Raw genomic sequence first — 20,691 nt, 5'->3', positions numbered from 1 at the left:
AGATCTCTATTTCCAAGCCCTGATGCTTTCTTGGCCTCTGAACCAGATCTTTTATCTTGATGCCTGCCTTCCTACCCTTTATGAAAGGTGTCAGAAAGAAGCAGTGTAATTTCCTAGTCAGTAATGAAAAATCATTTGGGGAGTTTTGGAGCTTTTTTACCAGCTTACCACAGATGCTGTATGGGAAAGTCTGGAGTTACAGCTAGGCAGATCTAGCAGCTATTGTCTGTTATATATTATAACAGCTAATCCAAGTCCTGCTCATCTTTCCCTCCTGTCCTTGGTCTCCTGCTTGTGCTTATCGGACACCAAAGTGAGCCAGTTCAGAGAGCTTAAACCAACAGAAAAAGTACTCACTTTTCTTTTTCCTTTGTAGCGTTTCTTTGCTCTTTCTACTAGTTTACTTCCTTCGTTTGCTAACTGGACCGAGACTGTGGTTTCACAATAATTTTGGATTCAAATAAATATGTGCTGCTTGAAGTGAAGGTGTTGCCCCCCTGCCCACCCCTGCTTGTGCTGTCACTGGAACTCATGCAGCCTGTGTGGGGAGTCACGCCTCAGTGCTGATCTGGAGGAAAGTCATATCCCCCTGCTGCTTTTTTTTTTTTTTTCAGGTTAGTTTGGAGGTGGTTTCCTGATATGGCTCGCTGCATGGTTGTAAAAGTACTAGCAGGGGGGAGTAGGACCTCCTTTTGCCAGTATCTTCTACTTGAGAGACTGTGAAAGGGCTGCTTCAGTTATGCTCATGTTAATCTAGACCTGTTCCGCTGAAACTAGAGCATTTATTCTGTGTCTACTCTGATGTAAATGAGATCAGAATCCAGCCCAATGGAAAGAAAACGTTGCATGAGAAAAGATGTGAAGGATGGAAAAACTGGAAGGCAGTCCTGTTCAACAGTCTTTTTTCTTTCAATGAAATGGAGTTTGATCTGAATAAGTTGTAGAACAGTCCTGCTCATTAAGTTAGTTACCTTTTTTCAGGTGAAGAGGCATTTTAAGATGGCACATCAAAGGGCAAATACACCCTAATGACATAATTAGCTGGGCTTTTAGTTGAATATCCCATTTAGAAAACACATTCTTCTGACTTGTTTTTTTTCTTCCGCTCACAGAGCTCAGCCAATGTGTCAGAATCAATGTGCTGCCAACCTCTACCTCATCATCCAAGTAAACACATGAAGTCCCAAAAAGAAACTGAGCAAATATTTCCTAAGGTAAGTGTGAAAATCCCAGCCCTTGCTGAGTCCTTTCAGCTGACTTTCTCTGTAAAACTACTGAGTTGAATGTATGGAATAAAGGACGCGTTTGTCTGCAATGTTTCTAGTGGCCTTACTGGAGTCACAATTAGTACCCGTTTTGATGCAGAGTTACTCATAAGTCAGTGAGTGGTTTGGTTTGGCCTCAAAACTCTCAGCTGATTTTTTCTGCAGTGAAAAGTTATCTGAACTAAAAGGCAAAATGTTCGTTAAGTTGTAGATCCCCACCTGTTAAAGTGGCAGTTCTGTTATAACTATCTTTTTAATAGCTCTCTCATTTGTCTTTTCTAAATTAAAAAATCTTACCGAGTCATTCAATGCCCAGTTTCTGGTTTTAATCATACTTTATTTGTATGCACATAAGGTATAAGAGGGGAAGTCCAGGCCTGCACAACAGGAGGGTAATGTATCACTTGAGTTGTGAAAATTCTGCCCATGCTCTGCACGTAAGGAGGGATTTCAGCTGGTGGTATATGTCACTGGTGGTATACAAATCATCTCAGAGTGGCATGTGGCTGGAAGCTGCAGTTGCTGCTGCCCCTAGGTGGGATGGGGAAAGCAGAGATGAGGGTGGCAGAGCGAGCTTGAAAGAGCAGCTCCAGTTGGATGCTCAGTAGCTGAACCCAGACAGCATTCTTGAATGCCTGTGGAGGTGTGCAGTGAGCACACCTGGAGTTGACACAGTGAGATACTTCCTTCTTGAGGCTTGTAGTCAGCTTTCCCAGACTGTGATCTGAGGCATTTCAAAGGGGACTGTGGTGCAGCAAAAACCAAGATGTTGCTTGTGGCTCTCACTGTTGCTTCCAGTACCCAGAAAAAAAAAAAAAGTTTTGGAATCTCAAACTAAAGAAACCTACAGATTTCCAGAGAAAAGCAGAACCTGAAAATTAATCTAAGGTAAATCTATTGCCTCAATTATTTTAATATTTGAGCACCTCATAATCCTGATCATTGCATGTGTGTTTTGTTGCAGCCCCTCATTGTGAGACGGGGATTGTACTGCCATCCCCATCAGAGAGGAGTTCTGGTGCACAAAGACTGTGTAGGGCTGAGGGCCACTGAAGAGATGGGTGGCAGAGCAGATAATTTACCATAGCATTCTGCCGCGCCCACCCACCAAGTACAATATCCCTCCACTTTTCGGTTTCTAACTTGCATTTTTTATTTTGCTATGCAATCACTAAGCCTGGCTTATGGCACTCCAGAATTGCAAGATCAGAACTTATTTCTTGGAAAGCTGATGACAGAGTAGTTTTCATGAGCCATGTAACATATGTTTGGGAAGACATTTTTGGGTGTCACAGGCATGATGAGAAAGGCCAGTTCATGTAATTAGGTGGCTTGTGAGTACACACAAAGCATACTGAGATTCTGCTGAGTTTAAAAGATTTTGTTTCTCACACTTTGCTGTTAAAATGTATCCCCTCAAACAGAAGGGGGAGGTCATTACAAACTGCTGTGGGATGGATAAGCAGCGATAAGTCTGGTGGTCAAAAAAGCAGTTATTCATGAGCTCACCTTACTCTTCCTTCTAACAGCTGGGAAACAAGTTTCTAGCAAAAAATATATGGGGTTATTGCCTCCACTATGTCTCTTTCTCCATTTTGCTGCTCGACATGGGTACTCCCAGTTCTTTTCCTGAATTAGGTATTGAGCTTTGTTTCGGTTGCTTTTTGGGTACAAGCCCATCTTTGTGGAGTCCTAGGATGAGCAACGTGTGTGTTTTATTTGTGTACTGAAGGTACTGGCACCATTACCACGGCTGTTACTGGAAGAGAGGAGAGACAGCATCTTACATGTGCAAAGTTCCCTTGAATTTCTGTTGTCAAAACTGGCTTTAGGAGCAGCCAGAAACAAATGCACTTCATTCTCTAAAGCTCCTTGGAAAGTGAGCCTAATGCAGATCCTCCTTCCAGCAAAGCCCTGCCATGACAATTTTAAACAAGTTTTAATTGCAGGCATGAAGGAAACCAAGCTGCATTTCTCAGTGTTGCAAACTACAAGCTCCATTCTCATCCATACTGACCTTTTTAAGGAATTTCCTGCTATGTTATATAGCTCTAGCTGCCACTGAGTAGCACAAGCAAATGTTAGAGTGATAGCAGAGGCAGGATGCTCCTGCTTCTGGCTCATCTGGGGCTGGCTCTCCTCTTCTTCAGGTTTGTGATTGTTTCCAGTCCTGGTTTAAGTTTCCGGGAACTGCTGTATCAGGAATGGTTGTTTGAAGGAAATATGGTAGTAGAAAAAAAAAATGTGTACTATGGTTGCCTGAAATTCATCTATTGCTACTTGCCGTAGGGGGCATATCCCTCCTTTCGGTCCAGATGGATACGGAGGTCCAGAACTAGATTTACATCTTTGAGCTTTGGGCAGTGCCCAGCAACACTAACTATATCTTTAGGAGCTGTAGAATTAAAAATTGTAGCTCTCTTATATTTAGCAAACTTACAGATTGCTAAACTTTTGAAGTAAATAGTTGATGTGCAGATGAGCAGCAGAGATGATAATGCAGCCTCCACTTGTCTGCCTGAGTAGCTCCTGTTAAACTTTTTATCCCCTCATAATACCTTGCTCACTCCTGCTTCCCTCAGCCCTTATCTGCTCATCTGTCATTAGCACCAAAATACTGCCCAGCTTTAAAATGCTGATGCAAAGGGCCTTAGTTAAAGAAGAGATGCCTAAAGATTAGGGTGCTAGAGGACCTAGGACTTAGAGGCTGCAGAAGAGCTGAATGTGCTATAGCCAGCTATGGGCCTGGGAATGGAGTTTAAGCCCAGCTGCAACTGTTCAGGCTCTGACCTCAGTAGGAAGTTGTGGCACTAAACATTTTGTTAAAACTGGGCCATACTTCAAGATCTGCAAGTTTAAGTTCCATTGATTCTGAATGGCACAGAATACCCTCTGTCACTTGCGCACTCTCAAAAATGTTGCCTGTAGGCAATTAATTTCAGGCACCTATTTTGGAAAATCTCAAGCTGGAGTTGTTTAAAGTTGTTCTTTGGTGAGCGTGCAGATCCGCTGGGTGCAGCTCAGGCAACAGCAGTGTTTAAAATAAAGAAGGCTTTTAAGTGATTTAAGTGGTCAAGATTTTTAAGTGATTTTTATAAGCTAAGAGTTTTAGCTATTAATTATTAAATTGTTTAGTATTTTAAGAACAGCAAACTGTTGCGCTTTATCCTGTTTATTTTTGCAAGAGTAGCAGCAGCAGCAGCAGTCAGTCCCTTCTGCCTTCATTGCCCCAATGTAAATAGATGCAGGAATTCCAGATTAAAATTTGTGACATAAGCCAGCCCCAAATGATATGACTTTTGTTTTCCCCTCTGAAGTTCACATAATTGGAACTGGCTGCCTATCATTGAATAAAATCATTGAATGATTTAATGGGAGGTTAAATGAAAAGTAAGAGTTTTCATACTGGTGTGATGCAACTCTTGTGCCCAATTAAAGCCTCAAAGCATTTTTTAAAAGCTGTATAAAAGGTGAATCATTTCTGTAAACAGCCCTTAAAGTGAAAACCCAACACCTTTGCTGTGGGAGCAGTAATACGGCCTCGAATACCTTTGCAAACAAAGAGTCGCTTGCCTTCTGCGAGCTGCTCTCTTTCTTCAGCAGCTCAGCATGGGGTGCCAGAAAAATCATTAACGGGCCCATCTTGCACTTCCCTCTTTTCCACACCTGCATATCACGATCCCTGCTGTAACTTTATGGACCGTGAGGAGGCAGGTTTGACGCCATGAAACACAGGCTCAGCCAACAGCTGCAGGATGGGCAGAAAGCCAGACAGTAAAATGTAAAGAGGAGGAAGGAGAGGGATCACCTTTGAAGTCTACAAAAAGGCATGACTTTGACCACTTCCTTTTTTAATTAGCTGTCTCAGGTACATTAAGCTATTGGCCACCAGTTTGAATGTAAAGGGAGGGAGTCTGGAAATGCTGAAGGTAATACTGTAAGCAAAGTGTATGGTTTCCTCTCTATGTAGCTATTCTTCTCTCTTTTTTTCTTTAACCTTTTTTTGGTTAAGTTTAACATACGAGCATGAATGTCAGGGGAAACAGTTTATTCCATTTGGGAATCCCTGAACTAAAGCTAAAACCTGTCTTACAAGCGTGAAAAAACACATTAATGCAGCGTTAAAAGTTAGGATTTTGATCACACGCTAGCCAGGAAGTTCATAGTTACCATTCCCATAGTAACTGTAACACAGCTCCACGGCAAATAGGTAGATTTTTTTTTTTTATATATTAATTTATATGGTGTTAACTTTTGGTCAATATCTTTGCTTGAGGAAGTTGCTTTTGGTTCCCTTTACTGTAATTGAAAGGCTAATCTGAAGGATCATATAGAGGAATTGCAGTCGCTGTAGGGACCAAACTTCCATATGTCTTCAAGAGGCCCAAAAGTTCATTTTGGACTAGTATGTTCTGTGCGCTTTCTATTCACATTAAAGTGTGTTTAAGGAAATGGATGAAGAGAAAACAGAAACAGTAGTTGTTCATGCCTGTAGAAACTACATTCATTTAATTGCAAGATTGTAAATCAAGACTAAGTACATTGATGCTGAAAGTCTATGTTAGGGTCAGATCCTTAAACGTAGGAGTGCTTTTTCTAAGATGTGCTTTCTGACTAAAAAGAGTTGCACTTAAACATGCTTTAAGCATAAGGAAATCTATTTGTGCCCATACAGGGAAATCGAACAATTGCTTCTTGTAAGGGGGATTCAAATTTTTTGCATGTTCTTGCTTATGCAACTATAGTGACATCTCATGGTAGTGTTAAGAGACCTGCAAATTCAAAATATCTTTTATTTCTGCTGCAAATTTGGCAAAGGTATTCTACTTCATATGCAGCTAGTATTCCAAATGGAAGACTGACATTGAAAAGAAAAAAGGAAGACGAAATATATTTTGAAGTGCTGCAGATTCTCTCAGAAAGCAGATCAAAATATGGTGTAACTGATAATTTTAATAGTAAATATAACATTTTAGTAATTCAGAACTATCTGAATGAGCTGTCCGTCAGGCTGAGAAGTTGTATGAGACAATTAAAAGACCATACAATCAACTGATTACGTTCAGCAGGTATTGCTGTAGCCTGGGAAAATTTATTTGAGAATTTATTAGAGCTATAAAAAACACTATCAGATTTAAAAAAAAAAAAAAAAGCAACGGAATGGCCTACTGTCCTGCTGTGCGGTCAAGAGCGATCTCCCAGTAAAGTCCAAGGGTGCAGTATCAATGATGAAAAGCTTCATTGTGATTTGTGACTGCAGTAGGCCTGAGGCTGTCCTTTGCTTTAAAAAAAAAAGGGGGGGGGGGCGGGGGAAGAAAAAGTCACATTGGATGTTGGTATAAATCCACTGAAGCCAATAGAAATGTTTCAGCTTTGTCCTGAAACATTCAGACCAGCTGAATCTGGTCCAGTGGGTTTTAAAAACTTCAAAAAAGGGCAAAAGGATGTACCAAAGTGTGTGTGTTGTACACAGCTGGTTTGAATAACATTAATTTAAAAAATAATTCCCAGTCTGTCTTTTCTTTTGTTGTTTTTCAGATGATGTTTTTTAAACAGAAAATTAAACAGAATGCTTTAACTCATATTTATAAACTATAATTGAAATATATAATTTTGTACATCATAAGTAAAGAAAATTATTTATGTAAATTAGTTTATTAATAATATTCACTTTATTTCTTCAGAATCCTTTAACAGAGAATAATATATCTGCCCTGTCATTCCTTAGTGTTTGTTTTTTCTGTCTCTAGGCATATGCATTAACAGAAAAGCATACATGAGAGCATGCAGACAAGCGGTTCTCCAGAAGTGATATGTCTCTCAGTATAGGAGTGTTGATTTTATTTTTTTTAAGATCAGGTGGTGTAAATAGACTTCATGGTGTTTTAAGAAGTCATTTATATAGATTAATGGCCTTAGAAATGTGTCTGGTGTTTATGGGTTGCTGCTCTCTTTACTTAGTAAGCATCAGGCAAAAAATATTTCCTGATATAATATTGTAATAAAATATTATGAACATATGAGAACTTTTTGTAGAGGAGGGTAGATTATGGGTGAATTGGTAGCTTAGCTTACACATTTTCTGTTTTATTTTTATGAAAGCACTGGCAAAACCTGCACATTTTGGGGGAGGGATGAGGATCTTAGAAAATAATATTAACTGCAACATTTCTAGTCTTATTGAAATAACCCAAAACGATAATCTAATCCATGCCCCTGTCCAATGCAGCCTCAGATACACCTATCCATTCCTGACAGATACTTGTCTAACTTTTTCTCACAGACCTCTCTGAGACCTGCTATCCTTGTCAAACTAGTCTAGATCTCCCCTCTCCTTAATATTAAAAAGTTTTCCTTAAGATGGAACGTTAACTTTCTTCCTGCAATTTAAACCCATTCCTTTTTGCATTTTTCCACCATGGAATAACTCATAAATAGATAAACTATAATCACAGGTTTGCCGTATTGGAAGGGTTCCATAATCCCTTCAGTCTTTTCTTCTTAGGCTAAAACACCATTTTTGAATAACTGCACTTTCTAGACCTCTGTTCATTGTTCTCTTCAATTTTTCTGTATCCCTCTTGATATGCCTCCCCCACAGCTGGACACAGTACCCCCTCCCCCAAAAAAAAAAGCTATAATGCAGCATATAATGGACCGATTACATTTTATGATTTCCAGACTAGGCTTAGGTTTATAGTTCCTGTTGCAGCATTTGGGTTAGTAGTCCTCTGTAGCCCCTCATCGTTTCTTTAGAGCTTGCTCTCTAGCCAGCTGTTTTGCATCCTATCTTCGTGCAGTGGATTATTCTTGCTTACGTGCACTGTCTTGCATTTGTCTGTGCTGGGGAGCCTGCCACTTCCTCAGAGCACACTGCCAGTTTGTCACGATCATTCTGCGAATTCTAAGCCCGGTTTCCATCTCTCCCCACTTGGTATCATCTATGTGATTTAATAAATGCATCCACTGTTCTGTCATCCAGGTCATTGCCAGATATATTATGGCCTCTAAGATTAATTTGAGGGGAATATAAAGTAATATATGTTGTTGAAAGGACTAATGCTATGTTTAGTCATTCTAATAGCGGCCCTTAGAATACTAAAGCAGGAGCCATGCTGGTGAAGTGTATGAATGTACAGGGACTTGGGGCCTAGAAAAAAGATGGAATTGGCAAGTAATAATAGGATAAAAGCCAACAAGATCTGTCTTCCTGTGGAATTACAGCCCCACTTCCTAATAATGTGATAGTGACTGAACTAGACATTGAACTGGAGATAAGAGAAACAATTATTCTGTTGAGGCCAGGCTCACTTTTCCCATGCATCTTAGATTCGAGCGGTTTATGAATGTCACCAGAGTACAAGCCCCTGCCTCCATGGTTTGTCTTTTCACTGTGGATTAGAGATTGGGTAATGAGTGTGTTGCTCTCGGCAGCTGACTGCCTTTTCTTGTACTGACATAAAGGAGAATCTCCTTAAGCTACTCTCAGGAGAACCATAACTAAATTTGCGATTCACTTTCTGCTCTCAGGAGAGTAGGATAGAGTTCTGTGATGTCTGGACCAGGGATCTCCCTTTTCATAAGGGACTTCAGAGATGCGTTTACTATTTTTTTTGCTGCCTTGCAGCCCTAATAACTTGGATCACTAAGTCCCACAAGTTAAAAGGGGCAGGTTGTATTTGATTAGAAAACTGTGGCGGCATTCTGGCAAATGGTGGAGGTATGAAAAAATAGATTTGTTCCTTCGTTACTTCACGTCAGCTTGGAACGAGTGCTGTAGCAGACTCGTTTTGCAGTGTGATGCTTTGAATGAGCCTTCACAGAGGTATTTCTTCCCTCTTAAATTTAAACTTGCCCAATTCTTTCTCAAGGCAAGAATTGCAAGGTGTCATTGGACCACAGTGGAGCATTGCACATTGAAACGTAAGAGGCAGGCTGCGATCCATATTTAACCTGTTGGGCTCACTTTTTGATGTTTCTCTTTTATGCTAAACCTGAACGTTGGATTATGCACCACAGCTGCAGTTTTCTAGGCTCTCTGAATTGCAAAAAAGACCCGAAGAGTTGCTCCAAACTCAGGAGGAGGTGAGTTCTCTCAGTTCTCAGTAAATCTTCATGGAAGATTTATCCCTCTGTTGCCCATAGTTTTTCTTCATTCCCTTTAAGAAAAAAAAAACAAGAAACCCAACAACACACTAGCGCCAGCAAACAAGGTTTATTTGAGCTCTAGTAATTATATCTGTCTGGGAGAACAACCAAGGTGTCAAAGTATCAAAGTGAAATTCAGAAAAGTCAAGAGCAAGTAGAGACTCGAAGGGGTAAAAGGGAAATAGAAAAAACCTCCTGGTCTTTATTATGGTAATAGTAATGAAGCCAAGCTGAAAAAGCGCAGACAATGGGCTAAGTTACTGTACTATAAACTGCTTCCTGCCACTGGGTTTCACAAATCAACTTTACTAAGCTGATTAGGGAACTACAGAGCCACTCCTGTTGTTTCTGACTCTCGAGGGAGCTTGCCAAGCCTTAAGATTTCTGCCATTCAGGGCATTTCTGGTTCTTATTGCTGAGAAATGGAAGAGAAGAAAGGACTGAAAAAGTGAACTGTTTTCTGCGGTTTACTCTGTAGAGATGGGGAGTGTTTGGGCTGGGCAAAACAACATTTCTTCTGCTGGAGAGCATTGCAGCCTCCTTACAGGGGGCTGAGCATCCTCCCAGGCAGGCTCCCTGCTGTGCCAGCTGGGCCCCGCAGCACTGCTCATTCCCTGGCAGTTGGGTGTAGGAGGTAGTGGTTAGATTCTCTTACTTGACCCCCTCTCCCCAAATCTCCAAGCTGTTTTTGTGTTTGGCAGCATGCTGGAGATGGACACGAGCTCTGTTCCAGAAGTGGTTCACAGCCTGGGCTCCAGGAACACCAAAGATGCCCCTTCTGCTAAGCTGCCCTGCAGCCTCTGTGCTTGCATGTCCCTTCAGGGGATTTAGCCCCTCAGGGCTGCAATCAGGCTTCTAATCAATTAGGCAAATTGACTGCAGGGTTAAGCTATTTCCTATTCATGGCAACAAGCCTGGGTTACATTAACTCCCAGTTTCCCAGGAGCCTCGATCCCTCCACCTTGTTTTTTCTTTTGAGATGGGACAAAAGGACAAAATTGTGAAGAAGGAGAGGAGATCCTAGTAACAATGGATATGGTCTGCTACTGCAAAATCAAAATAACTTAGCAAAGTGTGGGAAGATTTTGGTGACCCTTTTAAAAAACATAATAATTTGGATTCAAAGGTAAAGAGATAGATTTACCAGTAGGCAGTTATGGGAGCGTTTACTCTTTCAAAACCAGTCTTCCAAAGACACAGTGTACATGAGCAGCCCTACCACAGTCCATACAATTACTCAGAGAACTAGTGCTGTATGTATTTAGATCTATGGGTGCTACAGAATGTTACTTACAGAATACAACTTTTAAAAGTCCCAAGGACAGAAGTTCCAGGTGAAAATTAAGCTGCACTTTCCTACTCTGATGCTCTTCATAGCAGAGATTTATTTTTATCAGGCTCTGCAAGGAGTTATGCGTGAACAAGTCACTGAAGTCACCAAGACTCCACATTAGGTTCAAGGTTCTACTTGTTCAAAGCTTAGTGGAGGATCAGGGAAAAAGTATGTGAAGTCTGTTCTTCTTAAACATTATTCCAGATACACCAGCCTTTTAGTTTCAGAGGTTATTTCCAAAGGCTATACTATTGCATCTGATTTCATTTGCTGTTGCAGGAGTTCAATGCAGTGTAACTTCTTGCCTAGGGCTACATACAGCACAGAAAAGCCAGCCTACACCGTGCTGTAATCAGTTGCTTTTTGGTCTGAGCAGCCCACTAAGCCCATTGTCTGGGTTAGGCTCTGTTCTTGTTTTATTTCTACAACCCCACCAGTTGCATTAGGCTCACTCTAATAAACAGCAGAATGTGGAAGGTGCTGCATAATGAGTCACCAATATCAGTTCACATATTAACAATGGATCTTGCAAAGAGATTGATTACTGAAGCGTAATTCTTACTGCCTTAGGGCCAACCTGAGTTGGTCCCCAAGTCACTCAAGACTTCTAAGGTTCAAATAACTCTCATTAGAAATAACATACCTTCTTGATTTTGACTGGAGTTGCTCCCTTCAGGAGGCAAGAAATTGAATTCATATAGAAAGGCAAAATTAAGAGTTAGTGAATTGGCCAAAGCCTACACATACAAAAATTGAAGACTGTTACAATTAAAAATTGCTACCCAGAGTCATTAACAATGACAGTGTATCCATTCATTGCAAATTATGAGCTGAATGTTATATGTGTAAGGGTGACACAGTCACACAGTGAAATAAATGAAAGGCAGAGAATGTTAGTTACAAGTCATCTTTGCTCACTGGACTAGTCAGCAGAATAGGGGAAGCCATGCACAGAACTGAGGCTAAATAGATAAAATCCCAAACTTTATATGTTTTAATATATGTAATATAAAAATATATGTTTATAAAGAACATTAAATGTTATTGGAGCTATCCTGATATGATACAAACCAGAGTCATTTAACCTCAATATTTATACTTTGGATTTATATTGCTGTAAGTCTAATTCAGGTCCTTAAATATCAAGGGTTATACAGGATTGTAAAGATAACTGTTTTTCTCCTGTTTGATCTAAATATGAAAGTTCCTCTAAGTAAGCTGACAGTTTCTATATTGTGTTACAATGATGCAATATGTTTTTTACCCACAGTACAGAATTTCTAAGAGGAGTAAGAAATATTTCGAACATAAAAAGCGTCTTTTTTACTTGCATCATATCTATCATCTTGCCTTTCTTAATATGGCGTCATCCAAGAGGTCAGTTACTGTCATCATATATTCTTTTTAACCTATTCAAAGACATTTTCAGGTCTCCTGAGTTTCATCTGAGATAACAAATAGCTCCATCATTTAACAGATTTCTGCTGAAGACATTTTTTTGGAAGACTATTGTGCTGACATTTGTTTTACAGGCATTTATTTTGGCTTCCCCATTTGCAAAAATGATGGCTAGGTTTTATACATAGCTGTTAATCACTGAGTACATAAATGATGGAGCAAAAAATGTAACAAACCTCTGATCATTAAAACTAAGATGACTGTATTGTTCCCATGTTAACCATGTGCTCAGAAGAAAAAAAAAATCAACAAGTATGTATATGAAAAGCTGATTAAACTTCAGATTTATTTCCCCATATATGACAACAAATTTTGGCAAAGCAAGGTTATAAATTTGCTCTGTTTCAAGCCCCTTGTTGCATGAGTGAATAAGTTTCTCTTGGACTCAAAGGCCTTAGAAACAGAGGACCAGATTTACATTTACATAAAATCCCAGTTACATTAACTGCAGATCACTATATTCCTATTTCAAAGTACTTTTGCACCTACTAAAGCAATAAAGTAGAAAGGTAATGCATATCAGTCTAGAACCTGCAGTACTGGGGTGACAACCTCCATTTGTTCTGGTTAAGGCAGTCCTCTCCTTATGGAACCTAATTCTTGTTTTAGCAAAGCTGATGGATCTCTTTGCAAACATCTTGTTTGAGTCTTTGAGAAACACTTAGGAATACAAATGGCTTTCCTGACAGTAATATTGTCTCCTTAAGATGGTGAACAAGCTTAGTGTTTTGGTGGTCCTTCATACTTGGTTATGTTTTCTTCAAGCACAAAGTTACAGTGAGGCTCCATCTTAGGTAGGAAGCTAAGATATCTAAAATTGACACTGATCCCTCTACGCTTTCCAGCCCAGGAAAACCTGTTTCCTTACTTGAGCTCTATTGAAGCATTTGCTTTCATCACAGAAGACCCTCAGCCCTCTAGCTAAGCAGCAGGCTATTTATAACACCAAGGGAGAAACACTACAAGCAATGTATGCAGTTTTTGAAGGTAGTTTCACAGTTAGGTCACAGGGATGCCATATGGCACAAGGGGCAATGATTTGGCAGTGATGATAATATCTGTTCTGTATTCAGACTGATGAACTTTACTGCTTTCCTCCAAATGTGTTTCTTTATTTGGTGTCACCTGGAACAGACGGCTAGAGCAAAACAACCAGTTTGCAGATGTTGAAAATGAGTGCAGTGTCCATGATCTGGTGAGTAATCAAATGACTACAGCTTTCTTCTATGCCTCTGCTTTTTAATAGAGTCTACAAGGCAAAGTAAGGACTAAAGCATCTTTCTAGAGTATTGCTAAAAGTTATGTGTGTGTCTGTAAACTAAAACTAACTGCTTCATCATGAAAACTCACAGCAGATGGACAGATCGGTGGTCGATATAGGAGGCAGAGACAGAACTTCTGCCTTTAAACCACTGCGCGGTTTGATGTAACTGATATGATGGGCTGAAACAGCAGAAATCTGGTGAACAGTTTGTAGGCAGACAAGGACGGTAGTCTGGATGCCCTCTCGTACTTTTAGCTTCTTTTCCTCCTGACTGCTGAAGTTAACCAAAAGCTTTATTTTAAAGGTTCCTTGTGAAATTCCACTTCTGGTAGTTAGTGGTAAATCTGCCAAGAACATTGGATGGGCAGAAGTCTACATCTTCCGTTTTCAACCTCTCCCCATTACACATGTATTTGCAGAGAGAATGGAATCGGGTCCTGTCCACATTGTAACTACAGCCAGTTCAGGTGGCTTGGTGATACCACTGTTAAATGGTATCGTTTGTGTCTCCATTGTGTAGATAGAAATTAAATGAAAAAAAACTGTCCACAAACATCGAATTATACATTTTAAATAGTTGTTGGATGTAAATTTCACGTTTCTGTCAGCCTGCATGTTAGAAATGTTGTATTCTTGGTATTAATCAGAACAAAAAAATCTGACTAATTTGTCTAGATCTCGCAGGCTTTAAAGCTGGGTTATGACATCCACTGATATCTACTATCCACTTAAAAACCTTTCAAGCAAATCATATCGGGATCTTAGGTAGCAAAAACCAAGGTGTGGGTACTGTGTGCCTTTGAAAAATAATAAACTAAAAGTGAGGCTTGGTTCCTAACAGAATAAATGCAGTTAAGATATGCTGTCATGAATTCATAAACATTTTTTGTGAAAATACCTCCATATCTTGTTTTTCACCTGCAAATTTTAATTATTAAAACTGAACACAACCCATATGCTGTGAGAGCTTTTATTTATAAGGAAGTGGAATTTCTAGAGAAAAGTGTTCTTTTAACAGAAATTCCTGAAAGTGCTAGCTGCACTGTCTTCTCAAACTGTTAAGAAGTTTTTCTATTTCACCATACCATACTGTGCTTACACTTTTCATGTATGTATGATCAACTTAAGTCCTTTGTTTGTGATCTGTACCTTCTGAGATCTGTCTAAACCTAGCGTTGGACAAAAATAAAATACTATTTGCCAACTGATGATCTATCAGTGAATTGAAAAAATAGATAAATTGTATATAAAATATTTCTCATCTCTAGATTCCTTCAGATTCTGGCAAAATGCAATAGCAAAATAATCTGTTGGAATAGTACGTCACAAAGCATTAAAACGAGAATTTAAAAAGCCCGTTTATGACACTGCAGTTATGTTTTTGTAGCTATTACAGAACAAAAGTTCTGTTTATCTAAGACTCCAGTACTTTATGACTTTATACTGAAAGCAAAAATAATGTTAACTGTAGTAAGACCTGGAGAAAGCCTCATGGTTATAACATACCATAAAAGGTAATGCTAGAGACTTAATACAAATACTGTATCTGAAAGATGAAGGGAAAATCTGAGAGTAAGACCCATTTTGTTCAAAATGAACATTTGATTTTTTTGATATATGAATAACATACTTAAGCAAAACAAGAGCCATATTTCAAGCAATAAAAGAAAATAAAAAGAAATAAGCAATAAATAAATATTTTCCTCCTTTGTTTGGTATTTTACTGAAAAATATCAAAACCAGCATAACCCTTGAATGGATCTGCCAGATGCTGGGACATTCTTAATAAATGCAGGGAAGTATGGCTCTTAAAGAAGCAAAACCTTTCAATGCTGTTCTTTCACAGGCTTCTCTTGGATGATTTCTCTGATTATTTTTCATGTTCTGTACTTAAGAGGTAGTGTGTGTAGGTATTCAGTCTGACTGTCACTCTCTCAAAGCAAACCCACATAAAACAGTTATTTTTGGCAGGAGTTATCTTACCTATTTTTAAGGTTAGTCACCTAATGTTCTGCAGTCAGCGGGGAAAGACGGGCAGTGTCAGTGGACGGTTTATCCTGACTAGAGGCAGGCGTGCAAGGCAGGCTCCTCTGAATCTATTCACCCTCTTTGACTAATGAGGAACCTTAGATGGCTAACTTGTAATCGAGTTAGCCATGAATCTCCCTGTAGTAACTGCCAGAAACGTTCACTCTTCTATATTCCAAAATTCAATCTAAAATTAATGTCCAGGCTCAAAGACAGGCAATAGTTTTAGTAACTACTGGGTATTATCTAAAGCTTGAGGTAACGATGCGTTCAGTTCTGAATATGCTGTTGATTGTTACCGTATGTGATCCCTTTAGCTGTTTGTAGTATTCTCCTGCAAATGCGCAGAGCTGCTTTAGATTACTTACAGTGATTTTGTGTTTCTCCTATCTCAAGATGATTTACTTATTTCCAAGTGAACATAAATCACCATGTGCCACTAAGAGAGAGACGGAGGGAAATGTATTTCCAGGCTTGGCAGGAAGGAAACAGCAGGAACAGCATTGCAAGAGATCCTCTAAAGCACGCACGCTTTTCAAAGAAATGAGAAATGAAGATAACGGAGCCATTGAAATGTGAGTACATTTTCTCTACATAGATTTGAATCAGTATATTTCCTAGACCACCCCCATTCTTGAAGGAAGTCCTATGTAATGGTTATTTCTACAGGAATAATAATAGCTCCTGTGAGTAAAATGCCTGTATTCTCTCATGCAGACTGAAAGCAGAAACTTGTTTTATATTAACAGTAAGGTCTGCAACCCCTTTTTCCTTTTGTAACTGTGATTCAGAACAATGCAGTTCTTAAAGTAATCACACATTCAAATACAAGTAGGTGTGAGCTTTCAAATATACTGAAAGTGAATATTCAGAACATCACATCCTGGTGTTTGCTTCTGAAGTTAAGAAAAACCTGCTGTGCAAACCAGGATGCATGTTTTAAAAAGTCCATAACTGTTATTTTGAAGCCAGATTTCTTCAAACGGAACAAGGCACATATTTACCTTCCAGGGATGTGTGCCATTTGTGCCAACTTTGGTACTGTTAAAAGAAACTGATTTTGAGTTTCTCTGAATGCAGAAATGCATACAAATAAAATTTTCACAGCTTGTTTATAGATAAATTTGTTTTGCTGTTCTGGAGTTAACGCTTTACTAATGATTCATCTTCAGTTGTGGGGGTAGATGGTGTGAAATTATACTGCCTAAGAAGAGACGTTTTAAGTAAATTAAAAGTAAAAAATAAGTTTATTATAACAGAAGATTGGTACCTAATATAATTATTTTGTAAACATACCACTATGCTGTGGACATGAAAATCGGGCCATTAAATTAATTATAGTAAGCTTTCAGAGAAGCGTTTGATGTATCTTGCAGTCCAGAGGATTGGAAATCGAGTGTCAGTGATTTAGCCCTACATGAAATGACCACTGTGCCTCTAACCCTTGAAGATGTGGCTCTGAAACATCCAGTGCTGGTATGTTGGTCCTCATTTATTCTACGTCCTCATATTCAGTTCCATAAAACCTGGGGACATCAGGTACCAAGACTGAAGGCTTTGTCCAATTTCTGAACTGCTGAAGAGAGATTTGGGTTTGACTTTGCTCTCAAATCTCAACACAGTGACAACACAGAGTCTCCAACCCTATTTTCTGTGTGTAGGCAAGCATGTATCGCTATTAGTACTAGATCCCTAAAAGATGGTATTAGAAACTTGAAGTATAGTTTCTCAGGGACCTAGTTATAAAATAGTTTAATAACCTTAGAAGTACATGGATACTTAGAGAGGCTGATGACTCCTTTACTTCTAACAACTGTTATGTCTTACTTCCTTTAAAGGTAAATACCTATTTTCTACTACCTTGCCTAAAATTTTAATCATAGAGGAAACAGTACTTAAAAGAGGGCTCCTCTAATTTACTTCTACAGAGCTACATGACTGTAGATATACAGACACAGACTCTAGCTTTTACCCTAAAAACCAGTATCAGCCACTGCAGCAAGAGAATAGAGAATGTTTTCCTCTTTAACACAGATTTTAATAGTTTATCTCAATTATTTTTGGGTTAAAATTCCCTTAAGATAATACAATTCTGTAGTATTATTTAGGACATCAGAATCAGATCTGATAAAAAATAAGAATGAACGAATTTTGAACTTTGACTCTGTCTGGCAATAGCAAAGCTGCTTTTTGATTAAACAAACAAACAAATCCCGCAACTAAAACACTGATGTTCCTGGCTCAAAATGTGTTATTTCAGTTTGTTGGAATGACACAAAATGCTCTGGGTCAATTCACTGTTAACCTATATTCTTAGTATGTCCTTCTGACTCATGGGACCTTAATTCGCATGAAATCAGAAGCACAGACTACCTGTGTCAGACTCCCACATCCGGTATCTCACGTAAATATGGGACGTGCAGCCCAGCCGAGGCAGCACCAGTGGGAATAAGCCACCATCCTGGTGTGGAATGTGTCTCATAGATGGGCAGGTGTTGGACTTGGCTCCCAATACTTAGACCAGTTCAACCTACTGAAACGATAGGACTCAGATTTGACTTACAATTGGATTTTTTGTCTTGATTAAAGACAAAAATTGACCTTGGATTAGGTCAAATTAAATATGTTCTATGAAAATGCTTTCTTCTGCAAATATTATACCTTCTTTCCTGCTTAAATAAGTAAATAAAAATCCCATCAAACCCTTATCAGAAGTTTTCAATTGACCCAAACTTTAATTTCTAACAGTATTTGTAACAAAGTACTAAATTATTTTATAACAAGCTATTAGAACTAAAATGATGATAAGTCTCTTGCTCAAGACTGATTATATTAATTCTTCAATACAATGCTGAACTTCTGTTTGTTTTTTAATTTTAGGAAGCTAAATCAGTCATTACTTATTGGACTAATTATGCAGATGAAGAAGAAGAAATTCCCTAAAGTGGAATAGAACAACTGAAATGTAGAAGCTTACAGTAGAAATTGCCTTTCTTTAATTTCTCAAAAAGTTGCAGCAGTTATAGACTATATATATATATATATATATACACACACACACACACACACACACACACACACAGGAAAGTCAGTGTATTAATGATCACCCTGGCCCCATATGAAGAAAAGAATTTTACTACTTACTAATCAGGCTTGTATTTGAATGTAAAACTAACATTAACATTTCAAAACGCAATAAATAGATCTTTTTCTCTGAAAATTGTCCTTCTCTGCACTTTTGCTATCTTCTTCTTCTGCAGCAAATTTGCAACATAATTTTTCAGGATGGTTGTTACTACTGTAACTGGAAGATTATATTGATATGCTGTAATCAGAATTTCTCAGTCTGAGCTATTGCACTTACACTACAGAAAATCACAATACCAGAGCTTTTTGTTAATTTTGTGCTTCAACTAACGTGGAGGCAAATGTTTTCCAATGTAAGGTCTTCCGTGTACCAATATGTATAACAAAACAGAATATGAAACAATAAAGGAAGGCTCTGAGGAAACAGTATATTAAATGTACTTGAATTCAGAAGTTCCTCATATTCTTGGTGTTTTGGAGAAAATGTTCTCAGTGTAATTTAGTGAAGGACTCTGTACCTCTCATATGAGTGGGCAATCTTATACTCAGTAACTGTTTAGAGAAATAAACAGATCACAGACTTATGTAGTAGAGACAAGGCACTTAACAGTATGAGAGAGAACAGGACTGCAGAGGGGAGAGACAAGAATGTTTAAAAGAATCAAGTAAGCTTAATGGAGAAGAAAAAAAACCTCACAGATGCATCGCAATAGCTGTCTAGAAGTAGATAAGGTCACTAAGAGCTAGGAGTTTCAACAAAACCAAACAAGTTAATACTAATTTATGAGAAAGGGAAATATGTAACCCAAAAAGTTTAATATACATAAAACCCTCCAAAGCTGTATATACATAGAAGCTGGTTCCCTTTCTCTTAGAACATGAAATGGACCATCAGAAAATTCTGTCTTCCCATCACAGCTGGGAATTGCAGGGCAAGTTTAGTGAGGTACGTGACCGCCCTCTCAGGTCCCTATGACCAAAGTGGCTAACTCTCCATCCCTTTACCCACGCACGAAGTCAGAATGCCAGTCACATCCCCCCACCTCTACTCCCTTTCACGCTGCAGGAGAGGGGCTTCTGCAGCTATTACAAGACCGTAGATGAATTCCCACTGCTAAGTGAGTAAGCCTTTGTAGCATATTTACCACATTGCAACCATGCAGAAGAGATTAGTTTTAAGGCTTGTTATCGCCCTAACTACTAGCAGGCCCGGTGATGCATATGTAAGTAAGTGCAATGTAAACTTCATTACAGAAAAAGGAAGCTAGAGAACAAAAATGGCTTTACGTACAGAAATGGCTGCTGTTTGTGTGTGTCTTGTACAGAACACAACCAACATATCTCAAGACAGAGGCAACTAAAAATGGTAAATATGTCAAAGATGAAGCCAGTGATGACATTTTACAAAACAACAAAAATAGGACTCGTGAGTGCACTTTGCAAGAGCGTGGTTGTTCTGATAACAATTCATGTTCATAGTATCTTCCTGAAGTTGATAGGCAGTGCTCGCTTTTGAGCTGTTTTTTCGGGGTTGATCAAGAAATTGATGTGTCCAGCTTTATTACTGAAACAATTCAGAGTTTAACCCCATTCATATCAAGGTAAGTAGCTTCATTTCTAACTACCATTTTCAGTGCTCCGGATGCAGCACATAAGGCATTAGGGGAAAAAAAAAAAGTCCAGTAAAGAAAGCTTATTAGCTGTTATTCGTATCTTAAAATAAGTTTTAAAAAAGAAGGAAACAGTTTTAGTAAAACAAGGTATCCTCTTTCTTTACCTTATACTTCACACAGCAAGCCAGAGAATAAAAAATGCTATTTACAACAGACAAGCAAGATTTCAAAAGGGATTAGTAAAGAAACATTTTGTTTAAGTCAATTCGCCTAAAATCCAGAACAAAGGTTGTAGGATTTTTAAATGGTATATTTCTGCACTTAACTGCTAATAAAAGTGCCTACCTAATTGTTAGGCCCAAGAGTTATATGAGAGGGACCATTAACATGTTGTTCTGTTTTTGAAGTATCTCTCTGCATTAACATAGGGCATTGTAGTGCAGATTACATTGAAATGCTGACTACTCTGCTGTAATATTGGTAGGAGGAAAACAT

The 20,691-nt window shown here is 38.7% G+C and overlaps 1 protein-coding gene across 7 annotated transcripts in view; it reads left to right on the top strand.

The window, feature by feature from the left end:
• The window catches only part of LOC104147946 (uncharacterized), a 69,506-nt gene extending 50,502 nt beyond the window's left edge, over positions 1–19,004 (top strand). For 3 of the 7 annotated variants that reach the window (XM_068938939.1, XM_068938936.1, XM_009680891.2), the window contains 7 exons: positions 1,113–1,214; positions 9,285–9,350; positions 12,017–12,123; positions 13,339–13,399; positions 15,893–16,071; positions 16,873–16,972; positions 18,377–19,004. In XM_068938939.1, coding sequence (XP_068795040.1) covers positions 1,113–1,214; positions 9,285–9,350; positions 12,017–12,123; positions 13,339–13,399; positions 15,893–16,071; positions 16,873–16,972; positions 18,377–18,439 — 678 coding nt within the window. In that variant the 3' untranslated portion in view covers positions 18,440–19,004. Of the gene's footprint in view, positions 1–1,112; positions 1,215–9,284; positions 9,351–12,016; positions 12,124–13,338; positions 13,400–15,892; positions 16,072–16,848; positions 16,973–18,376 lie in introns of all 7 variants that reach the window. The other 4 variants (XM_068938934.1, XM_068938935.1, XM_068938933.1 and 1 more) reach the window with 2 other exon arrangements.
• The last annotated feature ends 1,687 nt before the right edge of the window (positions 19,005–20,691 follow it).

Source organism: Struthio camelus, chromosome 3, assembly GCF_040807025.1.
Source record: "Struthio camelus isolate bStrCam1 chromosome 3, bStrCam1.hap1, whole genome shotgun sequence".
NCBI lineage: Eukaryota > Metazoa > Chordata > Aves > Struthioniformes > Struthionidae > Struthio > Struthio camelus.
This window is presented reverse-complemented; position numbering and strand designations above follow the sequence as displayed.